Source organism: Passer montanus, unplaced genomic scaffold (assembly GCF_014805655.1).
Source record: "Passer montanus isolate IOZ18808 unplaced genomic scaffold, ASM1480565v1 scaffold269, whole genome shotgun sequence".
Lineage (NCBI taxonomy): Eukaryota > Metazoa > Chordata > Aves > Passeriformes > Passeridae > Passer > Passer montanus.
Window position 1 is genome coordinate 89,665 of NW_024367361.1, and position 16,416 is coordinate 106,080.

A 16,416-nucleotide genomic window follows, 5' to 3' on the forward strand; every position below is an offset into this window, starting at 1 on the left:
AGGAAAAAGGGCCTTTTATTCAAGAAGCCAATTGCAAACCTCAGTGATCAAAGGGGGAAAAAAGCCCAAACACCCCCCAAACCTACAGCTGTAGCTCTCCATTATTTTTTTGTGTGGTAAAACTGAACATTTTCATACATCATTAGAAAGTTATTGTTTCTACAAAAAGAGCAAAACTGGAGCATAATCTTGTTGCTGCCTAGAAAAGATTATCATGACAGCAGAGACTGACTCTCACATTTCTACAGCAATTAATGCATCTGCCCTCAATATAGAGTTAGGAAGTGTAATTCACTTTATCCTTGATTAAGAGCAGACTAAAAAGCTTCATATTTACCTAATGACATCCAGATTCACATTCAGTGTGTGACCATTTTCCATCATATCCCCAGACCAATGGTATATTCAGAGTTTTCAGTGAAACAGAACTGTAAATAAACATTCTTGCCTAAAGGGTTTGAAACAAACCCTAGTGAGCTCCAACAGGTGCCTGGTGTCAGACAGCAGGAACACTGATCCATGGGGATTTTCACCCAGATTCAGCAGGACTGACACTGCCTGGAGAGCAGCTCTCACTGCTGTCAGCATTCTCCATCTGCAACACCCACGTGACAGTTGGGATGCCAACACTTCCTCAAAGGACAGAACAAAAGCAGGACAGCACAGAGCTCTGTGCTGCAGCCCCGAGTGCTGGCATGGGTCTGTACAATTCTGTATTTCTCCTTCAAGTTGCTCAGGATGCACATACTGCCCAAAGCCTAACTAGATCCTAGATTAATGAAATAATACAACATACCCCATAGCACTATTTAGAACAAAAATAACTTTACACATTTCCAGTCTAGCACTAGAATTCAAACCATAGTTTGAATTTTTAAGCTTATTAAAGAAATTTTTCTTTCACTCAGTCTTGCACACACTAGCAAGGCAAAAAACATCTTGTTTCCAGGGACACCATGGCAGGTTGTGTATAACCAAAAAAGACAAAACTAACTGAAAAAGTAATAGGAAGCTCATAAAAGCAACTAGCTGCACTAAAAGGAACCCTTAAGGGCCATTTCCAGAGGTGCACACAGCATTCATGTTCACTAACAGACAATTCAGAGGCTCAGACTTACATTTCATGCTGTTGGATTTCAACGTCTCGTGAATATCCAGAGCAGCACTTCCCAGAAGGACGTCAGACTTTAATGTTTGATGGCTCCAGACTCGAAAGTTTAACTTACTTACAGGAGTGACAATTCTGAAAAGAAAAAGTTGAGCACTGTAAGGGCATTTGTTGGTAGGAAGGGGGTGAACTGAGCCATTTACTTCCACTGTCACTAGAAGTAATTCAAAAACAAAGAAATAATGGTGGTAACATGAAACAATTTCCAATTATCACATTCTCACGTCACCTGGATATGTCATGTCAATCAAGACTGTAGCATGACTGTTTATCGACCAAATACATATTTTATTACTACTATTTTAAAGGAAATATAGAAAAACTACCAGCATATACAACACAGTAATACACAGTAAGTTCCGTGACAACAACTTCAAAGTAATTTTTAATGCTGATATTTTTTTTCTATAAGGAATATTCTAACATTTATATAGTTTTAAATTATTTTCATTGTGAGAAATGGGTACAAATGACTGCTTATTTTCTCAGTGGATAATTTCAGCTGTATGTGATTGATAAGTCCAGACTTTCACCGTCAGCCAATCCCTTCAGAAGATCCACCTAACAAACTTCATGGAGAGGAACCCCAGTGGGGCCTACCCTCATTTGCAAAAGCCACTACACTTTTCCTTTTTATCCTGAATCTGAATATAGGCAGCTGTGCCAATATATTTCCTAAAAACCAATTTACTTCACTAAGCTCCATGCAGCTTTAGTGTAATTTCCAATGAAGTTGATATACAGGGGGTGTCTGTGCTCAGCTCTTACTCAACAAGAGTAAAATGACACATTACTGTGTATTATTGTGTGGATTTGCACACCATAAATCACATTAAACCACAGCACAAACATTCCCATTAAAAAATGAAAACTGAAAGCTTTAGAAGGTAAAAGAAAATTCTGCTTGTCTACCCTTATATGCATATAAAATGCCAGATTTTCTTTTTCTTAATACATCTCAGCAAGTAAGGTAGTAAACAGTAGTAACTGCAACTTCACAATAATCTAAAGTACAATACAAGTACAGATACAAAAACAGTTTTCCTCAGGCAACGTTCCAGATGCTTCAAGAAGAATAATCTACAATTTAGGCACAAGCAAATCACAGAATCACTGAATGGTTTGCACTGAAGGGACATTACAGCCCATCTCATTCCACCCCACTTCCTGCTATCCCAAGTTGCTCCAAGCCCCATGCAGCCTGGCCTTGAACACTCCCAGGGATGGGGTAGCCACAGCTTCTCTGGGCAACCTGTGCCAGGGCCTCAGCACCCTCAGAGGGCAGAATTTCTTTCTAATATCCCATCCAGCATGCCCTTGTGAAAAGTGCCTGTCCAGGGTGCAAGCACAGACTGTTTATCCCAGAGTTCCATGTGACATTAAGAGAAAACTAAATTTTATAGAACTCTTGTATCTTCTTTATTCACAACACAAATACTGGGCCAAGCAAACATCAACAGCTGTATTCATCTTGATTCTGATGTTAGTTTTGTATTAACAATTTGCATAAATTAATTGGGAATTTTAGATTTGTGCTTGAATCCAGAGGTGTACAAGAGAGAGCCAACTACCTGTGTTATGGCATGGTACACCACAGTGAGACACAAAGAACAGCTACACTTTTTAGCAACAGAACTTCTGAAAGCTGTAACTTCAAATATGACCACAAAAATGTGCATGGGACCATCGATTTTAATTTTAAATTACTGTCCTTATTACTCACAGAATTAGAGCTCCATTAATATGCCACACACAGCAATACAAAATACAAGGAGTGTAACAGCTCATAAATCTCTGTTTCAGACTGTACTATATTTACTCTAAAATTATACATGTCACCATCTCATGCAACATTTGACCCCTTGCTTAAAATAAAAACACAATCTTCAAGCCCACTGTCAATTGCTTTAATTTAGCTCAAATAAATTGGAAAATAAAACCAAACCTACACTGTAAGATGCTGTTTCCACTTTGGACTATTTGTATTGTTGCATTTTTCTGTCTTCTTTGACTGTCCATCTACTGAGACTTCCACATAAGGGCTAGGTCCAAACCATTTATTCTTTTCTTTTAGTTTTGCTGAAATAACTGTTAAGAAAGAGAAAAACCAGTAATTTACTCAGGAAGATTTCAATTACAAATAGTATTTTTCAGTTGGGAGCTTCAGTGTTCAAGTGTCAGATCACTGATGCTTGACAGTAACACTCAAGTAAAAAAATACATTAGATGGATAAAAACCCTCTTGCACTCCAGCTCATTTATACAATGCCACAGCTCACACAAACACCTAAAACATGCAACAATACTTTTGCAACATCAGACACTCTTATTAATCATAACTAGTACAAGATCCACAGAAGTGCTTAGGTGTTGAAAGCAGAAAATATCCTCTACAAGCGTCTCCTGTCTATCACCAGCCAACAGAATTCCTGGAGTTTATTACACCGCTTGTTAAAAAGCTCAAAACATGATCTGCCTCTCATCAAGGCACTGTGGAAAATTGCCACAACTTCTCATGGACAGAACATCACTGAGAAAATGAATTTTGTATGAAGTTTTCTGTAGGTAAACAAACATACTGAAAAGCTGAATCCAAACCCTGGGTTCCAGTAGCTACCTCCTGCTCTAGCAACAACAAATCTGGACAAGAGTTGCAGCTCTAGAGCTTTAATTTTGGTGGGGAGGGGTTTTTTGGTATTTGGATTTTTTTTGCGCATTCAGTATTACTGACTGCAGCATTCCCATCTTTCCAAACAAAACTGCTATGCTGCCTCCTTTACGATGTGTGTCTACCCTGATATTTGAACCCAGATGTTCTTGGGTTCACTGGCAACACTGAACTCACTAAACAGTACTGAAGACAAAGATATCATTTCCAGTTGGCCCCTGAATTCACTGTTCTGCAAAAAACAACTTGCTCTTCTGTGTGTTTGTCACCCACCACAGCCTCATTACATCCTTAAAAAGAAATGACTAATTCAGGCCCATCTGGCTAATCTCCCCAGATTCCCTTTATAGCCTATGCTCCTTTAGAGATTTAGAGAAGTAGCTTAGTATAAACTGCTCTGAACTGCTCCCAAGGAAAACTCTTTCTCTGTGTATTACAGAGATCTCACAGAATTCAACTCATTAATTTTCACAAAGAGCTCCCCATCCTTTCCCTCCTGTCCCCAGTACTTCTATGCTGTAGCACCTCATACCTGAACATCTCTTAATTATCTCAAAGACCTGCCTGGGAGCAGCAGAAATCAGCAGATTTGTACCTACTTTCTAAGTTTGTTCTTACCTAGACACCCTGAAACGTCATTTAAAACTAATGAGGGCAGCAGAATGGAGTTCTGAGGGTAGGGCAGGTGGGAGGTAACACCAGCAACAGTTTGCTGAAGATCATGGCTGAACATCTACAGAAATTCAGACCTGAAATTCAAATACCTCAGTAATTTCAATTTTAAACACTGAGGCATTTATTCACTGTCTTTGTGTGAGTCTCAGGCCTTTAGTGGGGAAAGCCTCAGACAGCAGTCACCACTTCAATCCTTGGTTCTGCTCTCTGTCTGTGTGTGGAGGAGGTACCTCTGTAAAAACCTCTTCCAATTTCTCCCCAATATCAACTTGTAGGGACAAGATTTCTCTACAGCCTCACAGCCTACTGAGGAAACACAAGTTTGTGACCTCAGAGGGACAGCTACAGCCTGTGTAATAGTGAGATCCAACCTCCTGGCCAGTCTAAAGCTTTCTATCTGTTTTTGACCATTCTTTTCATCCCCACAATATCCCTTTTCTGAAACTACTGCATATGCCCACAGGTCTTCACACTGAGGGTACAAAATTTTCTCTTGATGCTTCTAAACTGAGACCTGCACACACCCATGGATCTCCCATTCAGTTTTGAGGCCTCAAGTTAAATTTCCTGAAAGCAAAAGGCTATGAGGAAACCTTGATAATTAAGTTTCAATTGCTGCTCTGTTGGTAAGGCACTACAAAAAGCAAAGGCTGTAATGTAAATCCATCTCCAAACAATCCAGAGGTGTTCAATTACAGTGATATTCTCACCAACACTTTCATTAAATTTATCCCCTTTTTAATCCACTTCAGTGGTAGCCATAAAGACTTGTAACAAGGGAGAAGCCATAAGTCAACTTCAATGAACAGCAGTATCAAGAAAAAGTGTTAGATTTTATATTATGCCAAGTTTCAGTAAGTGCAAGCAGTATCATCATGCACTATTACATTTCCAGGACTGCCTGTACAATTAACAGCAACAAAAAAAGAATCATTCCTTTCTTTTTTCTTTTATACCAATATGTATCATTTCAAAATGCATTCTAGATTAAACCCAGAGTAAAGTAGTTGCTAAGTAATGATGGCCTAACACCAATCCTGACTTCTCTTGGGTGTTTCACAATGTAAAACCTCCTGAAATGCAACATAGTAAAGTCTGCTTAATTGTGGAAAAAGAGTGTCACATTTCTAAGCAGAAAAGAAAGATAATTTCTGAAGGCTCACCAGTGATCTGAAGCTGTGATTTCATGGACAACCCACTGGCTGGTCCTGATCTGGACCCACTGCCAGCCATAATATGGGCTGGATCTTGAATCTGCATGAAGAGAGAATGCAAACATTTCAATACGCAGAAGCTCAAAAATTCATCTGGCTTTTGACACGTGGATACATTACAGTGCAAACAAACCCACCATACTTGGTTTTTGTCTAGTTCCTTTCCATTTCCCAAAGCACAGAAAATCCTTTACAAAGGGCTCAGTCTCTATTACATGACCTGTAACTATTTGGGTCCTAGGCAAAAGAGGTCTTTTGATTTTGTCACTTCAATCTGTGAATTAATGAGTAAATAATGTTCTAATTCAAAAGTTTGCTGTACCTCTTATGTCCAAAACATCTGCTTGTCTTGGTGTCATAAATCCTGGGTAGGTTTATCTTTGTGTCAAGTACTACTTGGTTTTAAAAATAAACACCACAATCCACAGGCATAGCAAAAAGACTGAAAATAAATTATTAAATTAAAAAGGGAAGTTCAAATTTAGAGAAACCCGCTTGTGTATATTTTTTGGTTTTACTTGGTCAGAGCAAGTCTACAGACAGGCTGTAACACTACAAAGCATTTAAATAAAAAAGGAAATACATCACTTTTGAAAGAAAACAACAATTTTCAATTACTGCTCAACTTTTCTTCTTGACACACCCCAACCCTCACACCAAGGCTGGTCTGATCCTCCCAGCCCAAGGCAGCACAGGTTCCTCCTTGCAGTATTTGGTTTTGGGGGGGGGAGCAGACAAAGTGGACAATCTGCATCATAGAGCTTCCAAAGAAATTAAATAGTGTACTATTAAATTAAACGCAGTCATCACTCTGGAAATACCCAGCTACCCCTGTCACCTATTCATTTTTAAATCACATTTCACCTCAGCATTTCTTACCAACCGAAATCCATTGCAAAATGAACAACCTGCTGGATACAACTTCCAGAGCACTTGCTGCATCCCTGTCATGCCCTGTTCCCTCCTTCCACGGTGTCCCTGCTCAGAGCCTCCTGCAAACCATGTGTGCACCTCTCTGGGTGACCCCTCTCATGGGCCTCAGCTGCTGTGCCCAGGGAGCTCCTCTTCAGCCCCGAGCCCCCACCGATGCTCTGCTCTGGGCAGCCACCAGACGGGATCCCAACGCAGAGCAAACATCCCGTGCCAGCTCTCAAGCACTTTTCTGCACATATTACTTCCAGCAAGGAAAGGAAAGTGTTAGCTTAGACTGCTGCTATCTGTATCGTGAGTCAAAAGACTCCATTTACAAACCCACAGTTGATAACACCACAAGCAGTTTATCTAACCCCAAACATGTTCAGCCACACCAAGTGTGAAAAACACCATTCACTTGTGATACAATTTTAGAAGTTTAATAGTAATAAAGTAGTAATAAAAATTAGGACAATAAGAATTTGGACAATCAAAGTTAGGAAAATAAAAGACAACAAAAAAGCAAAGAATTACGGAGCTTTTGCATTCTGCCACAAAAGCACACCTTGCTAACAAAGGATTAACCCTTAAAAGCCTGTTACACATTCATATATCTCATACACGATTCAAACATTCCTTTCAAACTACAGGTATTTCTGCTTAACTTCAACTCCCACCCCCCCATCCTGTAAATCAATTGCCAAGGTTCCTCGAAGTCTGGGTTTTCCTGATAAGGTGGTCTTCTCTTGGGATTTTGGGGTCTTGTTGCTGTTATCTCTATGTAAAGAATTTCTTGCTTATCTTGCCCATTCCTTGAGCTAGTTACACAAAATATCTTGCATCACATAGTTTCTATTTTAATATTATGCTACAGCAAAAAAACTATTTAACTACTTTAAAAGACATCAATACAGCACTACTTAAAAGAGACTAATACAGCATAACTTTCCAACATAACACATATAGTATTAATTTTCACATTTGCAAAGAGCCAATCATATAATATGCATTTTTCACACCAAGGAAACCAGAATTTGTACAAGGAGATCAGGTCTTGATATGGCAATTTTCTTTTTGGAGGCTGAAATTTGAAGCAAATGTCTGTGACAGTGACTGTGGGAATTGTAATCCCACAGGTGTTTGAAAGTTGTGAAATGGGTAATTCTCGTATCCTGCAGCTTGCTGATGCCAGTGTTTCCTACTGCAAAATGTGACACCACCAAAAAAGGTACTAATGCCTTGCTGAAATAGTATTTGGTATTATTAGTATAGTTCAATGCTGTTACTAAATTTCAGATGTGAATTACACAAATTTTAATTGTGTTAGGGTGAAAAAGATTTTAACCTAAGTTTTTAAAAAGTAGCCTAAATTTAAATGATTTAGAGGGCAATTCTTAATTCTGCTCCTGTGACTGATTCTACCAACCTCCCTGGGTATCCTTTATGCTGTATGAGAGCAACCAGATTACACCTAGACCAGCACAGACACACTGAATATCTGAAGGAGTTTGGATTTACAAAAGAGCTGCCAGTTCCCACCTGGAGAAATAACACTGCACAGAATCCACCTGGGATCCCTGAAGGGGATCACTCTCTGCTGAACTCCCACACTAAGCATTTACACCATATAACACCCATTCAGAAGCATGTGTTAAAGCCAACTTTGATTTCTAACCCAGTAAATACACTCATTAAAATTATTTTAGTAACATTTGATAATTTCCATTGAGAAGATACAAAGACAATCTAGCAGCTTAACCACATCTGAAAGGAGTGTCCTGCAAACACCCACTGAGTTAATACTTGTGGAAGTATAAATGATGAGACACACGACCTTCACCAACAACCAGCTTAAGGAAAATTCCAGGAATACACTACCTGCCAAAACTTCTAAAAAAAGAAACTATACTACATATTGTTTAGTTCTCTCAGCTGCTAGAAAGTTTCTAATTATTTTTGAACAATAAAACTTAAGAGACTCATTTTATTGTACTCTTGCTCAAATCCAGAGGCTGTACAGGTAAGTTCCATTAATTAACCAGGAAAAGCAGAGTTCCAGAGGAAGAAGGAGGAAGCAACAATTTACCTCTGCCCTGCACTTCAACATCCCTACCTCTCTTTCCATGTTTTCCAATACCTTGACTCCAGTGCCTCTTCTACTCCTGCTAAGTGTCCACTGGGAAAGACTCCACAAGCAGAACACTGGTTCCATGCCAAGCTTCCAGCAAAGAATAATCACAGAAAACACACTGCAGCTTTTCTCTCAGCTGGGCACTAATTTAAGTCCCTTCCCTACCATGCATGTATATACTTGATCTGGACTTTTCACAACTCATAGAAATTTCATCAACTTCTCCACCTCCATCTCCATCAGTTTTTAGCTCAAATGGATTAGTAATTTAGAAAGTCTGTAGTGCAACACACAGGAAAATGGGAAGAGAGCAGGTGGAATTATGTACACCTAATTCTGCTAGGAAACTAAGCTAAAACATACTGATTAGCCAAAGAAGAATCTGTGGTGATTAATGAAGTAGACTTAGAAGGAATCAAAAGAGAATGCAAAAGGCAGTAACACCATCAGTCACACACATTCAGCTACTGTCATTTACACTTAATTTTAAACATTTTACTCCTCTTTATTTATGTAACAAATACACCAAACAGATTTTGTTTATGTGTAAAAAACTACTCTATTAAAAGCTGCAGATGATTTCAACTCAGAATCGGCCTAGGGCTACTTGTAAGCCTAATCAGAAAATTTAAAAACCACTCCTCAATCATTATTAAAGTACTTCCATCTAGTTTTATTATAATAGAAATGGTACTTAGGAATGTGAAAAGCAAATGTCTTTATAAATTCAATGTCATGCTACAAGCAGTTTCTCAAGTTGAAACTGTCATTCCAAAGGTTAGAATGCATGTTCAGGTTTTTTTCTGCAGTAGAAAATCAAACACATCTTCATGGATATTTAGGGATTTTGTGTGGTTTGGGCTGGGTTTTGAGGCTTTTTTTGTTGGCTGGTGTTTTGTTGTTCTGGTTTTGTTTTAAATTATAGCAAACTCCTATTGCCATTTTTCTCGCAGATGCTGCAACTCACTTCCAATAAACTGTCAGAATCTGAAATTTAGGAACATCAGCTGCAAGGTTTGAGAGCTGTGACAGAATGACTGGGCAGTGTAATGGATGTTCAGAGCATGATCAGGTAAGTATGATTTTCTCATAAATGACCAAGACAAATTGTTTGGCATATAAAAAGATAGAATAGAGACAGAGTATCTTCTTGCAACTAAAAATAAACTATTGAAATAGTTGTATGAACTTCCTCAGTGGCTGCATACCTGCTCCAAGGGAGGTTTGGTTCTATAACATCCTACCATAATATGTAAATTATTATATAAATTATACTCAGCTTCATAATTGCACACACCATTGTTGGCACTCAGGCAGGTTTGAACAAACACTGCTTAAAATAACTCTGCTTCACAGCAGGAAATCCAGACCAGCATTCTTTTGGCCCTGCTCTCTGAATCCCACCTGCAGTGCTTTGCCAGCAGCTGCCCCCTTGGCCTGACCCAGTGCTGTGGGGTGTTTCCACCCAAGACAACAAATCTCTACCACAGTTTACTGTGCAAGGGGTAAAAGGAGGAGGAGAGTGCAACCCAAATGCTGCACTGGGAAAAAGGAAGGCAGCAAAGGAGGATCTGTTATTTATCTAAGAAATCACAAGAAAGCTGCTTTTATCCCCACCCTTTTTAGAGCTTTGTGGTTAAACCAAAGAAAGGGAAGAGCTGGGCAGGAGCTCCCCAACCCACAAAAATCAGGGAGTATCGACAAAAAAAGAATGCTATCAGTGGATTGGGAGACCTTCAATGTAACACCAATTTACCTTGGATGACTTTATTCAGCACTGAAATTTATCTGGTAAGGAACCAGCTTACCGAAGAAGGTAATTTTGTTTTCTCTTTATTTGAAAGGAGGCACCGAGGTGAGAATGAAACCCTGTGACTGTAATACACACGCATAGCTTTGGAAATACATTGGCACATGCTCTTTATAATTTAAAAAATACTGAAATAATTGCACATTGTTGGCTGCTTTAAGTCTTATGTTTAGTAATTAATTTTAAGAATAGGCTAAGCTGGTCTTTGCAGGTGTTCCCATTCAAAGTGCTTTTGCAATTTCAACAATGGAGAAAAAAAACCTGCATAATGAAAAAAATTCTTTTAACATACCCAGTAATTTTAAAAATGGTTTTGAGAACCTCACTCAGGTTCAGAAATGTAACAAGAATACAGAATTTTGGGAAAAAGCCCATAAAATATACAGAATTTTGTTCAGAAAACTGCATGTAAAATGTAATATGTCTCTTTTATCAACAGGTATGTAATAAATGCATGCACTTTTTTGTGTGTGAGAAATTTAGAAATACTTTTTCTCCTTCCCCCCAAACACTGAACCCTCTATTTAACTGAAGGCATGCATACTGTGGAAAAGGTTTTTCTCTTTTATGTTAGCTATAACTACACAGTGAGCCCAGACACAGACAGGGCGTTTGGCAACTTACTTGCTTAGCAAATTTGCAGTTACTTTAACTGTTCAAGTTTCATCTTAAAGTGAAATGTGGTTAGACAAAGCTGGTTTTAGTGGTTTACACATTTTTTTTCCCCTAAAATAAGTTTTAAGGACGTGGTCAAGTTTGCTCAAACAAGTCAAAAGACAGAAAGAAACTGCTGAGTAATCAACCAGGGAGAAAAGAATAGACACAGATTATAAGAGTGTTGAGTACACGTTGGAAAGGAAAACAATTATGAGGTTTGCACCACGGGATATTTATATAAGGAAGGGATCAGAGAGGTTTAACACAGAGTGCAGCTTGGCTCCCTCTGGCCATGGCTTTTTGAGCAGTAGTACATCCGTTCACCAAGAAGTCTGGAAAATCCAAGCAGTCTGTGCCAGAATACAACTGCTGGAATTTCAAATGCCTGAATTGGCTTTTGCACCAATGTCAGATACATGATGGGTCTGAAAACAGGCCGTGGGCTGGATTACTGAGCTGTGTGCTCCTGTCTCCCCTGCCATCAGAGCCAGCACAGGCACAGCTCCCTGCAGCCTCCATGCTCAGGTTATCCAGGTACAAGCCAAGGTCCACACAGCTGCTCTGAGAGAAACAAGAGTCATCCTGACTGAAAGATAAGACTGGAGCCAATACAATACAGAAGCTAAAAATATGCTTGTGGGGAATACAGTTTAATCGGTTTGGGAAGCAAACCAAGTGACATGACCTTCAGAGGCTGCAAGGAGCAACAAGCAAAACATATAAAAACAAATGAAAAAGAGGTGCCCAACTCCTTCCTGGCCCTACAGTAGACTTACTAACGAGAAATTCTTAATGCTGAAGTAGAAGCTTCATCTACTACCCTGTCTAAAAATTGTATATTTTTTTCATACCTAAACCATATATACGATATATATGACCTACTGTACTCCTGGCTCAACACAGGAATAATTTTCTTTTTACAGCTCCTTACAGATGATCATTCCCGCACCCTTTCCAAGGACAGTGGTACACCAAGAGTCAGAAGTTACATCTTCTCTAAATCAACAGATCTAATTCTACATGTGAGATCATCTCAATCTCTTCTTTAGAGCCACCATTCTGAACTTTTCTATTGAATCCTTTACTGCTATGAGGAAACACACCTTATAGAGAATGTAATGAAGATGCTAAATTGAAATGAACAAAGTAGGGATGAAAACATGCATGAATCAGCTAAACAAGAGTTAAAATGGCTTTGATTGATAACAAAGGGCACTTCTTGCAAGAATAAAACAGGAGTGTTTGTGTCAAGGCCAGGATGCCTTCGCTCTGATAAGACTCCAGCACAGATGCCTGACCAGCAAAACAGCCTGTGCTTCAAAGAGGAGAGTGCCAACAGGGTTATGTCACATCACATATGTCATTCCATTTCCTGTCAGCCCAACAGGAAAACAGACTGTAGCTTTAAAGAGATGGATATTCCAAATAAGGAAAAAAACAAGCAGCATTAGCTCCCACTGAAGATTTATGGAAGCTGAAGTAAGCCAGATTCTGAAGCAAAGGACTAGCAAAAAACAACTCTTGACTCCCAGAGGATATAAAACATCCATATGTGAAGTAGTTTGTTATCACCAACAGGAACCTGAAGCACAATAAACAGTGACAGACACCATTAGTTCCATCCTCCGCAAAGCACAGAAGAGACACTGGCTATCCCACCTCAACACACAGAAATGTTCCAGTGTCTGAGAGCACACAAGTGAGAGGGTGACAATGAAATGTGTGAGAGAGTACAAGTAATCGGAGATTTTAGAGAGAAATATCACATTCTCTGTGGTAAAGAGAGTGAGACTCTTTACCCTGTAAACTTATCCTGAATTTTGTTTAACTAACTTCCTGTGATCTCAATGCAACATCAATGATGAGTGTGACACTATACTGATATACAACAGTGGCATCAAGAAATGATTGTCACAAACAGATCTTAAATTACAGCAGCAAGCACTAAGCAATGACATACTATCAATCTTAAAGACCTTTTCTAGAAACAATTATTTATGCAACAGTAATTCTCAGCGCTGATTCCTTGTTCCTAAATACCTACCACTTCAAGAGAGAACTGAGAATGGGAAACTCTTCTGAACCTGAAGTTTTTAAGTTGGAAATGTTGAAAAACATTCATACTGCCTACCAAAGCAAAGACATTGCCCAATGAAAGGCAGAATAGCTCTGGAAACATTGTAGGCAGACACCCAGTGATATTCACTTTAACTTTTCCCTGAATACCTGGGATCACCAGGTAGTGCTCCTTGTGCAAATGGCACAGGTTAGAAAAACACTTCCAACACTGCTTGCAGTTCAAATTAAACTGCCTTCAGGCCTCCCAAACTTGAGACTTACAGCAAAATTATAGTGAATTCAGTCATTGGCATTGCTCTGCAACAAGAAGCCTGCTTGTAAAACCTGCATCTCAGCAGAAATAGTTCATGTGACTTTTTCCTACACACATGCAGCACTTGTGATTCTGAATAAAAGAATGGGAAAAAGATGTCTAAAGAAACAGAACTGCTATATAAAAAATTCCAAGAAAGACAAGCATCATTTGACAGTTTTTCACACGTTCAGTAGTATATCAGAAATTCCCCAAGCACAAGCTGTTTTTAGACTAAAACTGTGGCAGGCAGGACAAAAGGAATAAAACTGGCATTGCCACCAACTCAGACAACTTCCCAATGGATTTCCTTCCTCATTAGGAGGATGTTAGCTTTTACTAACTTTTAAGAAATGCTCAAAGAATGTACATGAACATCATATGCCTTTTGCTTCATTTCCAAAAGCCTGGCAAGAGCAGGCACTGCAGAGAGCTGCACAGGGTAATTAAAACCATTTGTAAAAACAAAGAGATGGTCTATTTTTGTTTCAGCCATTTCCTTCTCATGGTACAATCCATTTCAAAGACGACAACAATTCATATATGCAAACCACTAAGCTAAAACTGGTTCACTGCTGTAATCTTCGAAATACAGCAATACTTAAAATGGCTGGTTGTTAAATGCTGCCACTGGAAAACATCCATGAAACTTGGCATGCATGGTCACCCCCAGTACAGAGAGCTAAACTAGTATCAGGATGACAGAGGAGAAGGCAGTGAAACTGGAATAGTTTTAAGTCACAACCACAAACTCAAAAAGATTTTTGAATTACTGGATTTACCCGTATTAACTGGACATTAACTGGATTAATTCCTGTCTTTTATAAACCACTGCTTTTAGAAATTAATTTTGGCCTTTAAAATTCTTCGATAAATATCTTTGGGAATCACAACATTTCAATACAATACTGCACTGACTCAGAACCGTTTCATTCTAATGCTTCTGTGATGAGGTTTCAGGAAAATTTCCCAGCGGGAGTTCATGACCAGAACAAAGTTACAATCTCTGCAGTGGAAAGGTAAGTAGTTACCATGCTACCTGCACAACAAGACAAATTGCTTTTCATTCAAGAAACCAGATATTCAAGCCTGTTCCTTGACAGATGAGAGTTCCCAGGTGTTATCATGGGCTGGCAACACACAAAGTAAAAGCTCATTTATAGGGTTATGTACTCTTTTATCTAGTTTATGATGGGCAAAACTCTTTCCTAGGCCCCCTTTTCTGGAAGGTCAAGAGTTTTAACTCACTGCTGGCTGCCTTTTCTCAATGGACGCCCCTAAAGGTGTGAGCACACAACAGTTTTACTTATCAAACCCACCTAATCATATTTGGTTGAGGAGGCAGAGTGAACACCTAGCAACCAGCCATGATTAACCTATTCCACTGCTCTGCTGTGACCATCACATTTCTTAGAGAATGGTTGAAATGAAATTCAGCTTGCAAAACAAATTAAACCCACAAGCTGAAACTGAAGGTGACAGTATTGTGAGCAGGGAGTTTATGTCCCTAAATATTGGGAATGATTTGACTATACAGTGAACCAACTTCTCAGAATGAGCAATACCCTTCTTCCATAGGGAAATACCCTTTTAGCATCTCCAAAATCCCTCTGACCTTATATCTTCCTGTCAGACTGAAGCAACGTAATCAACAGCATGTATTTCCCTAACAGGCAATAAAGAATTTTATAGTTCACTTTTAAAAAAACCCACAACTGTTACATTTTGAGAATTTAAAAAATAGGAAAAAAAGAATATAAAGAAAGTACCTAGAAAGTATAAACAGTATTTTTTCAGTGGTAACCTTGGAAGAGAATTTTCTCCAGGGAAAAGCACACAGTGTGGCCAGACACTTCCAAGTAGTCAGTGTTAAACTGCTCTGACATTAACCTGACCAGGTATCGGAGAACATTTAGTGCTTTCTATAAACTGCAGCTGCTTGACAAACACAATACCCAACAGCACACAGCCTCAGTCATGGCTCACCAAAGTAACATCCCACCCTGTCTGTAGGAATACATCTTTCTGTTTTGTAATTCAGAGATCAGGTTTCCCAATTCACATTTTATCAGAAAGGATGACTTGGAGCCCAAAGAAGCACTGAAGAGAAGCACCACGAGGTAGTTAACAAAATAGTCACCCAAATAATGTTTTGTTTCATCTGCCCTGTCAAAGCTTATTTAGCCCCATAGCCATGTTTAGCTTCAGTTGGCTCAGAGGCAGAGAGGCTCCCACAAAGCAAAAATCCCAATCTTGAGCATCTGAGACAAATATTCATGGTGCTGTTCCCAACAGGTTATTTCAGACCTTACCATGACAGCATGCAAAGGAATCTTCTGACGAACTTTACCCAAACTCCCCTCCTGCCTGTTGCTATGGGAAGGAGAAGGAAAGAATTTATCTGGAGGCCCCTGCTTATTACTGCTTCAGCTGCATGACACAGCAGTGAGAAGAGATAGTCACATAAATCCACAAGCTATAAGCTACTTATTAATGTTACTTAATTAATTTTTGATTAGGGCAATGAAATAATCTTAATGTGATCACTCAGAGGAAAAACATTAAGTCAAAATTTTACATTATTTCCCCTCCTTTAGGCAATTTTCTTACTTATAATCTATTAAATAATGACTGCCTCAACAGTTTCCCTGCAATCCAATAAGTTAGTAGAAGCAGTACAGAAAAACACGAATTAATACTTATGTATTTAAAACAAAGGCATTCATGGATTAAAACCATGAAACATGTAACACGTGAACAAAACTTGAAAAGATGAAAAGACACCAGAAAAAAAAAATTGCCTGTTATGA

The 16,416-nt window shown here is 38.9% G+C and overlaps 1 protein-coding gene across 3 annotated transcripts in view; it reads right to left on the reverse strand.

Annotated features, from left to right (window-relative positions):
* The window catches only part of ITCH (itchy E3 ubiquitin protein ligase), a 61,003-nt gene that overhangs the window by 29,888 nt on the left and 14,699 nt on the right, over positions 1 to 16,416 (reverse strand). For all 3 annotated transcript variants that reach the window (XM_039712419.1, XM_039712417.1, XM_039712416.1), the window contains exons 2-4: positions 5,675 to 5,765; positions 3,118 to 3,256; positions 1,119 to 1,243 (exon numbers count right to left, since the gene is read on the reverse strand). In XM_039712419.1, coding sequence (XP_039568353.1) covers positions 1,119 to 1,243; positions 3,118 to 3,256; positions 5,675 to 5,744 — 334 coding nt within the window. In that variant the 5' untranslated portion in view covers positions 5,745 to 5,765. The remainder of the gene's footprint in view (positions 1 to 1,118; positions 1,244 to 3,117; positions 3,257 to 5,674; positions 5,766 to 16,416) is intronic.